At 41.7% G+C, this 9,721-nt stretch overlaps 1 protein-coding gene across 1 annotated transcript in view; it reads right to left on the minus strand.

Moving 5' to 3' along the window:
* Window positions 1-2,273: 2,273 nt before the first annotated feature.
* Window positions 2,274-9,721, minus strand: part of SUPT7L (suppressor of Ty 7 (S. cerevisiae)-like) — a 13,324-nt gene continuing 5,876 nt past the window's right edge. The window contains exons 2-4 of the mRNA XM_010184550.1: window positions 8,216-8,540; window positions 6,183-6,420; window positions 2,274-2,744 (exon numbers count right to left, since the gene is read on the minus strand). Of these exons, the coding sequence (XP_010182852.1) occupies window positions 2,482-2,744; window positions 6,183-6,420; window positions 8,216-8,540 (826 nt within the window). The 3' untranslated portion in view covers window positions 2,274-2,481. The remainder of the gene's footprint in view (window positions 2,745-6,182; window positions 6,421-8,215; window positions 8,541-9,721) is intronic.

A 9,721-nucleotide genomic window follows, 5' to 3' on the forward strand; every position in this document is an offset into this window, starting at 1 on the left:
AGTTCAACAGCCCAACTGTGCTGCATGTCTTCGTGATAAGCAGTTTTGCTTAAAACCAGCATCATATAGGTCAGTAATATTTCAGGGTCCATCTAAGCATTCTCCAGCCAGCAACAGTCCAACCCAAATGGAAGAAAAGCTCACAACTCTCACAGAACTCCCTGAAGGATCACAGTGCCTTTTTGGAAGAGTAAGTAAATCTCAGACTCATTTCTGAAAGGCAAATAATACTATTCTCTTTCTTTACAGCTGAGAAAACAGGGACATTGCAGCATGCCTAATGGTGACTCGGAGGGAATCAAAGTAAAGATTTCCTGATACACTGGTCCACTGTTCTACTATTGACTAGGCTTCAAATAGTTAGAATTTACCCTGCAGGAGAAACCTTTAAAACTGTGATGGATAATTTTATCTCCAATGTCCATAAAAGCCTGTGGTCACACATTCTTATTAGACATTGAGGAATTTTATGTTTGGCTTCCAATTCTATAAAGTAGAAGAGAAATGCAGTCAGGAAAAGAGAATTAAGGCTAGCCATGTTATACAGAAACAAAAATACTATGCCTGGAGCTCATTCTTTCAAAAGATAAACTTGTAATTGTAAGGACAAATGGGAGGTTTGGTAAATCTCCCTCAAACATCCCAATGGGTAACAGGTATAACGCCAGTTTAAGTGGCTGTTCATTCTAGATTCATGTTCATTCTTGCTTTTTTGAGAGAGATACTCACTGAATGAAGTTAAAGACCAAGTTGATCAACTGAAGATTGTGCAGAAGAAAAAGAATGTCATCAGCCAGCTAAGCCATAAAAGCAAGCAGCAACATAGATTCTGTTTCAGACTACATTGTCAAGATAACAATTTTGAATAGGAAACCTCAGCCAGCCTGAAGCTGCTGCACTCAGTCCAATGAGAGCAAAGGAAAAGTTTACATTGCCAGTACTGGTTCACACCAATAGTAAAAGCTGCTTCATTCTCTCCAGACAAACCACACCAACTTCCCTGACTAGATGATCAAGAAATCAACCAGAGAAGAAGCTCTGCCGCACTTGTTACTAACAAGGAAGAATTGGTGATGAATGTGAAGGTTTTGGCTGCAGCAGACATGGAACTGTGGCACTTAAAATCCTGAGAAATGTGTACAAGACAAAGAGTCCTGGAACTTTAGGACAGCATATTTTGGTTTATTCAAGGAACACTATAAATCTCACAAGGGACTGCCTTGGCCTCCTAAAGGTGCCCAAGAGTGCTGCCTTATCTCCAAAGACAGCTTAGGTTTACTGTCCAATGATGCAGGCAACCTGGTGACAAAGGATGCACTTTGTACTTTGAGGCTGATGTACTCAACACCTTTTTTGCCTGTTTTCACTGGTAAGGTCTGCCTTCAGGCCTGCCAAGTCCCTAGGTCTACTAACAGAGTATTACCTACAGCAGAGGAAGATCGAGTTAGCAAGAACTTAAGCCAATTGGACATACCTAAGTCCATGGAACCAGACAGGAAGCACCTGAAGGCAGTGAAGGAGCTGGCTGACGGCACTGTGAGGCCACTGTACAGCATCTTCACTAAGTCATCATCATCAGCGACAGCTCCTCAATTAGTGAAATATCCTGACTTAAGACTGCCTTGATGCCCACAACAGTTAGCAAGAATGTAGCCAGCACATGGAGGAAAATTATTACTTCTCCCTATTCAGTGCTTGTGAGACCGTATCTGGAGGACTGCATCCACTTTTGTGCTCTCCCTTACAAGGATGGCACTGCAGCAGTTTCAGTCGAAGGTCGCAAAGCTGGTTAGGATGCTGAAGCACAGGACATACAAGAGGCTCAGGGAGCTTGGTTTACTCAGACTTTAGAAGAGAAAAGGTTAAAGAGAGATCTCACTGCATACAACCACTTAATGGGCAGGTCAGAGAAGACAGTCAGACTCTTCTCTGAGACGAACAATGACAGAACACAGGCAATGAACACAAGTTGGAACATGGGAAATTCCAACTGGATGCAAGAATATGTTTTCTCTTAGTATGAGGGCAGTCAAATACTGGAAAACATTCAAAGAGACTTGGCATCACCATCCTCGGAGATATTCAAAACTCAACTGGACAAGGCCCTGAGCAACCTGATCTAATTGGCTATATTTCAAGCAGGGGACTGGACTAGAGATTAGAACCCTCAAGACACCCCTTCAACCCAAATTATTCAATTACTCTATGACTTAGTAAATCTCCTCACAACTGCTTCCCACTTTCCTCATTAATCTGCCAAAGTAAGCCAGGACATCACCAATCTCATGAGTCAGGATGGAGCACAGAAGCCAGCAGAGAGGGGAATTGAAGTGCACTATACATCAGATGTCCTGTAATCATTCTACGGAAGGTCCCTCATACACCAGGGCCAGCCCTGTTTATGAATCATAGCCATGACAGTGCTCTCTTAGTTTGTTTCAAGTCTATTACATACCATTAGGATTAAACAAGACTGTCTTTTCACATCTTTTTCATCTTTTTCTTGCAACGCTGGTTGAAGACAGGCGAGGATCCCATCAGACTGTCAGCAGAATGAGAACCATAACTGCTCTCGGAGCCATTGGGACTCTGTGGCATCCCAGCTTCGCTCATGCCTGACATTGGCTCCTCAAAGACATCGCTGCCTAGGACCCCGTGGCCATGTACATTGGCCTCCTCATTTTCCTGTGGCTCCATTTTTACCTGTGCCAAGTTCCAGAGCGGGGAAGCATTCACCTCAGCCCCTAGAGAAAGAAAAAGCTCACAGTAGTAACTGAGTAAAAAGACAAATTAAAAATACAGATGCAAGGAAGAGCAGCACTGGTAAAGAGCAAAAGCAACGCTGCAGGTGAACTAGGCTGGGGAGAAAAACCAAAACATACCATCAGTCTGAAACAATAAATAAAATAATAATCTGTTGTCTTTTTTTATTTTTAACAACCCAGAAATTGCCACTCTAAAACATATGATGCTATCCTTTCACAGCAATCCTCCACGTGGTTTTCTCTAGGAGAAACAACTTAGAGAGTCCACATTACTCTCCAGAAGGAGTGTCTCAGCAGCAATGAGTACATCACCAGCACATGGACTAGACTCTCTGCATAAGAAGGATTTAGAGGCAGTCCAAGAGTCATCCATGATGATGAGGTCCTTGCAACATCAGCAACCTCCTTTAAGCTGTCAGACGTACTGGACTTGTGGTAGTTCTGCAGGGAGGGTGCAGTGAGAGGGCAGAGGACTAGGCAGATGAAGATTCTCAAATACCACTTCCAGCACTGAAATGCAGGGACATCAGAGCTGCAGTCAGTCCTTGTACTCCACACCCGCAGATCTCATCCCATCCTTCCACAGAACAGAAGGAAACTCTCAGCTCAACCTCGCAGACACTCTGCTGGGAAACAGCACCCCCCTCCACATTTTTTTGTTTTGTTTTTAAACTTTATGACTAGTGTGCAGTCTGAGCAGATTGAGGACGTTCTGTACAAGATTACAAAACCATATTTGTTGATAACAGCAAATGTTTTTCTCCCCAAGAGCAGTAATTACAGATTGCACTATTTCTGCTTATTTACAGTTTTAAGAGAGACAAAAATCCTATTAAAAATACACTAATTGGGCCTCTTGCTGAGATGGACCCAGAACTGAAGAAAATCTGAAATCCTCTCACTTTTAAATCTGGTCCCTCTTGTGTGGGGTTAAATTCTCACGGAAAATGAAAAAATCTAAGAAAACCAGTTTTAGTAGGTTTTCCAAACTTTGCGTCTCAAGGAGTTTGGCTACAGTTTGAAAGCACAACCAAACCTCTTGTACTGAGCCAAACCTACTACTTTTCCTTATTATGAATACACTACTAAGAACAGTCATTTATCACTAGTAATTACACAGAGAACAAACCTTTCACATGTTTGTACTGTTAATTCTCCCTTATGAAGGACTCCAGAGCAGCTTAGCCCAAAACAGGGTTTAGGAGACCTTTGTGATAACACAGCCTACATTAGCTCAGTAGTTAGCAGATCAGAATTAAAGTCTTTGCTGGTGTCCAGTTGCCTAAATGAAAAGTCCTTTTTAAGTTAATTATAAGTAAATGTGTTCCTCTCAACAACAATGGACACATCATTAAAACACTATTGGTTCCAAGAGTTACAATAATCAATGATGCCCACTGAACTTGCTGTGTCTTTCTCTCATCAATTGCTCTTCATTGCCCAGCCTTATTCCTTTCAGCTCTATCACCCATCATTGAGAGTGTCACTAATGACTAAAACTACTTAAGCATCGACACAGGTAATTTCATCTTCAAAGCACTTTAACTTCAAAGTGCTTTACAAATGAGCTAATCCTCACGTTATCCTGCTGGGTGGAGGAACAAGGTCCCCAATTTTGCCTCCATTCTCCCAAATGGAATAAAATTAGGCGGCTATCCCACAACCGCAACGTCAGGCATAAGCAGAAACACGGAAGGCTGTAATAAGAGTTTTGTTCTCAGACACTGAAGCCTAGCTGACCTCTCTATGGGCCTCACACCTGCATCTTCAAGATGGTGGTGTCCTAATTGCAGCAGCTTTTTCTCTCTCCTTATGATAGTGCGCTCTCTAGCTGCCCAGCTCTAGCCTGGGACTTCTCACAGTGATGAGATTTCCAAAAGCCTCTGTGAAGTGAAGAGGGATTTTCAGGGAGGAACAGAGCACTTGTATTCTTAATTAGAAAGCATCAATTCAGTATCAGAAAGGCAAGAGGCATTTAATATACAGCTAGCATGCTAACCTCTGGGTCTCAAGTGGTAGATGCTAATACAAAGCTTTCCAGATGAATCACTCGCAACCCCAGATGGGCCAGAGGAGTCTGCTGTTCCCTCTCCCACAAAAATGTGAGCACTTCTCATTTCAGAGGTACTATGGAAAACAATATGAGCATCCAGAAAGACATCAGATAGATATGTGCTCTTTTACAACTCATCAGAATGTGGTATTTAGAAAAAAACAACAACCTAATAGACTCAGAGGTATACTCTAACCTCCCTATATATGCTTCTTAGTTTATGGTTAATAGGAGAACAGGCTTCATTGTTTTTTAACAGATTTTTAAGTGAAACAGTTATTACTGCAGGGATTTCCAGAGTTCAGAAGGTTCTACACAAAAATCAAAATTGACTTTCTTTGGGAGAGGAATATCTTCTTCATTTTCCAGAAAATTTAGCACTGCTAAATGAAGCACAGAATAAAACTCGAATATAGATATAGAAAAGGCACGGCAGTAGCACATTCCCCCATGCAGGCCACCAGTGTGCTTCAATGCCAACATTCAGTGATAACACTTCGAGGAAAAGAGCGCAGTCTCCATAACGCCACTACTTCACTCACCATTTCACTTTCCAAAGCCTCAGCCAACTACAGCAGGCTGTGGGGTAGAGATGCTAAAAGAGCAGAGACTCCCATGAGTCCATTTCACATAAGTCACTCATAAGCTGTTATGAAACAATGATTGCCACTACCAGGGTGACTTCTGAGTATGGAGGACTGCACCAAGTATCATTAGTATTTCCATAACTCATTCAGTGCCCAAACTATATAGTGTCTTGAAATTACTCTAATCACAAGTAACATTGCCCTCAACTTTTCAGTAACATGAATCTCTGGACAAGAATCCAAAGCTACCTGGAAAAAAAAAAGGAGGAAAAAAATATCTGGTACTCTCTTTACTAGAAATAAGGATAAAACTCTAGTCTCTCTTAACTAAAATATATACATGTATATAAACCCAAAACTTATTTTTGTTTTCGTTATGTCAGACTGGAAAAAATAAACAGTACTTACAACACAAAACAACAATAAAGCCCTTGAGCCATCACTGTAGAAAAACAATCTGCCTCACACTAATAACACAGCCACGAACTTTAACAATCCCCTAAAAATAAACACTACATAAAGCATTTTGTGTTCTACAGGGTCCGTGAACACAGTAAATATTTAAAAAATCCTTGTAAATTGATACATTCAATTCTTTGGTTCTGTATTTAGAGAGCAAGCAAGGGTTTCTCTCCTATCCAAATCTTTTTATTAAAACCTAAAATTTTTTTTCCTCTCTCTCTCGTTCCTCACATTAGGAATGTGTTATTAAAAATGGAAACAAGATCACATGGAACAGCTGACAGACTGTTTCCAGCAGTAGCAAAAAAACCCTACCTGAAGTCTGGGGGGAAGCTTCTACTTCCAAGTTGGCAGAGAAGCGCTCGCTTTGAGCTCCAAGGACTCCAACAGGCAAAGACTGGTCACCAGAAGCCAGATCTCCTTCCAGCTCCTCACTTATGGGGAAAGTAATATCACTAACAGGTTCCTCCTTAATCTTCACAGGCTTTGTGTCTTCTGCTGCCTTTTCAGGGTTGACAATCTTCTCATACTCTTCAGAAAGCTGCTTGCTAACCTGCCAAAACCAGTGAGGGTAAAAAAGAACCCAAAAAGGTCAGAGTGACTTCAGAGACTCTGATGGCAATTACATTGCAGAGTGCTCTGTTCCCAGGATATTATTAACATCTGACCTGAATGAACAAGTAAACAGGTTATCAGCTACACAAGAAAGATTTTTTTTTCCCCTTTAAGAACAGCTTCTTTCCTGTAACAAGGGATTTTCATAAGAGTTTTAATCCATTAACACATCTGCTTGATAAATAGGAGCACCTTTACTTCACAGACAGTGATGATGAGGTCCAGAAATTTAAACACCACGAAACAAAAACAAAGTATCTCAGTCTTACTTTTTGCTTTTACTTACAAGACTATCCCCCACCCACCAGTAACAAATTTACTCCAGCATTAAAACACAAGCAGCTCAGATAATCATCAGCTCTGTAGTCATCACTGAGCAAAACCTGGGTACCTTCCCCCACATTCACAGCAAAAAAAGCAGTTTTCTCCAGTCAGAGAACTGAAACAAATACAGGTATGAGATTTAGAACTACCCTGTACTTCTAGAAACTTAACAACTGTAAGCAATTAAATTAAAAATTTCAGGTTTCACCTGCTTCTAACAAATGCTTGCTTATACCACTGAATCCCAACAGTCAGTGAACTGTGCTGGGGAAAAGCCCAAGGCTTTTTAAAAGCAGAAGCAAGAAGGAAAAAAGAACAGCAAAGCCTATTTCTCCTTCACAAATATGCTTCCAAATACAGAGGCTACTGTGGACCTCAGCTCTGCATGGAGAACAGAACAGACAAGACAATGCAGAATGAGAGTCAACTGTATCAGCAGAATGATGCAGAAACCCCAAACCCCAAATGTCAAAAGGAGACATCTGAACAAAAACAGCTGAACAAAAATGAACTGGTTTCATAAAGTGTTTTTAATGAAGACAGATCTTGATGTCGTTATTTTTATGCACAGAACCCAGAGTCCATCACAATTTACATACTAGATGTACTTACAGGTGTCTCTGGTTTATACTGCCCCTGTAAGCCTCAAGGTGCCAAACCTGGGCAAAGAAGGAGCACGGGATAGCTGTTCCACGACTCAACTGGCACTCAGGTAATGTGACAAGGAGGAAGGGATGGCAGGTTTTGCCTTTGGTCATGGGCTATAATGCGTATATTTGTTTTCACAGAATACCTGGGCCAAGAGAAACTATACCCTAATTCTCACAACCTAAGTTGATATGGCACTTCTTATTCCAAGGAATTTAAAAATTCCTCTTCTTTCTCCACAGATGCACAGTTCCCTCTAGAGGGGAAGGTAGCACCTGTGTGACAACTCAGATGAGCACAATACCTCCCTATTCTCCTAAAGCTTAAACAAGCCAACCCTTGCTTAAGCAAACACAAGCTACTGTACAGCCAGGTATTTTCTGTTCATCTGCTTAATTGTTTTCTGAAAAGGTAAGCAGTCAAATATCTCATTAAAGCAGAAAATTCAGTAAATCAGCCGGTGCTGATTTTACTTCTACTTGATATCTTTGTCTTAGCCACTCAGGAGCTAGGAGCCTCCTCTTAAACCCAGAAAAACCATCAGCAGAGTATTCTTAGCCTCAGTAGGGACACAAAAAAGAGGCTCTGTCTTTCAGTCAAAAAAAATTCCTGTTCCTCTTTTCCCTGACGACTCTCCTTCACACTCAAGAAGTTTTCTAATCAGATTTTACTTCAGTAGAACCCAGGACCTGCTGTAGGAATAAGCAATTATATTGCGGCTACATTACTTGGTGCCGTCAGGTCCCTACTGCTCTTCTCACCTGGAGCATGTAGCTGTGGTAGTCCTTAATGCGGTGTTGCCAGAACTTCTGCAGAGAAAGCACACTGCCAATGCCCACTTCGTGGAAGACCTGCTCCATGACATCAGGAAAAGGGGTGTGCCCAAGTCGAGCCTCGCGATCCACAGCAAACCGCAGCAGTTTGGTGAACTTCAAGCAGTACTCGTGGGCAATGTCTGTCAGGGTCTCCAGGACGCTCTCGCTGGCACACTCAAAGCCTGTGTGAGCCAAGATGGTGGCCATTGACTGGTAGAGAAGCTGTCGGCAGGAGGACCAACTCAGCTCAGTCACTGGCTCCCCTTTTCCTCTAAAAACCAGAAAAGACAAAAATAGCACACCTCCAAAAACTGAAAGGAATGTATCAGTTAAAGAGATATTGTCAATAATAAGGTGATGAACAAAGTGCAAGCAGATTGCTTGGGGTTCTCCACAGCTTCTCTGTTACATATGCACACTACCTACTAAGGGTTTATCTGCTTTCTCTTCCTTCCTTCCCTCCAAATCAGCACTGCTAATTCTCATTTTCCCTTCTAATGCCAGAAGATTCCTTGGGTGATGCATGAATGTGGGATGCAAATCTTCTGAACCCTTGAGCAACTCCCTTCCCACCCAAGAGCTTTTGACTTAAAGATATGAATTAAATGGATCCCTGACACAAACAAAAAAAGGCATTTTAAATAACATGAATGCAAATCATTTCCCCTCTCAGTTAATTACAATTCTCTTCCTTATTATCTCTGATGTCACAGGCCTAATAGTCAGATCCAAAGACTTCTGGGATAGACAAGATCTGAATTTACAATGCGAAAGACACACAAAAAAGCAAGAAACGGGATACATATACTTTTCATACAGGTACACTGTAGCCAAAAAAGACCACTTCCCTGCCCTCACTTCAAGTTGTCACTAAGCACGACACTGAACGAAGTCCCTGTATGCAACCTAAGAAGTGAACACCAGGCCTGGAGAGGTTCTGCTGTAGAGCAGCCTTCCCCAGCCTTGGGTTTGAGACTTCTCTTCTCAGTGTTGCTAAGCAGGAGAGAGTGACCCTGCAGGATGGAGGAGATGGAGAACAACTGACATGAGCACTTCAAACATCATTCATTCACAGTCAGGCAAGCGAATTTTTTATCAAGATGAGTTATCAAATAGAAATTCCACATAGGCAAAAGAGAAGATGGCAAGGCCTCTGAAAGGTAAACATATTTCTACCAGATTTCTCAACTCACAATTAAATGCATATGATGCATTTGCCCATATCAGTAACACTGTCTTCAAATGCTGATGTCAAAAAAATAATGTTTTCTTTCTGCTAAGTACGGTATTTATATACTTTTTCACTCTTCATTCAGCACCAACGGCAGAATTAAGCTAACAATTTCACCCTCCATTTGTTTCTGATCAATTTCTCCCAACATCTTCCACAGCCCATCCCAAGATTCGCCTCCCTCTCACCCTACATTACTTGCGTATCACCACACACTCTTT

The sequence above is a fragment of the Mesitornis unicolor genome, unplaced genomic scaffold (genome assembly GCF_000695765.1).
Source record: "Mesitornis unicolor isolate BGI_N332 unplaced genomic scaffold, ASM69576v1 scaffold6275, whole genome shotgun sequence".
NCBI lineage: Eukaryota > Metazoa > Chordata > Aves > Mesitornithiformes > Mesitornithidae > Mesitornis > Mesitornis unicolor.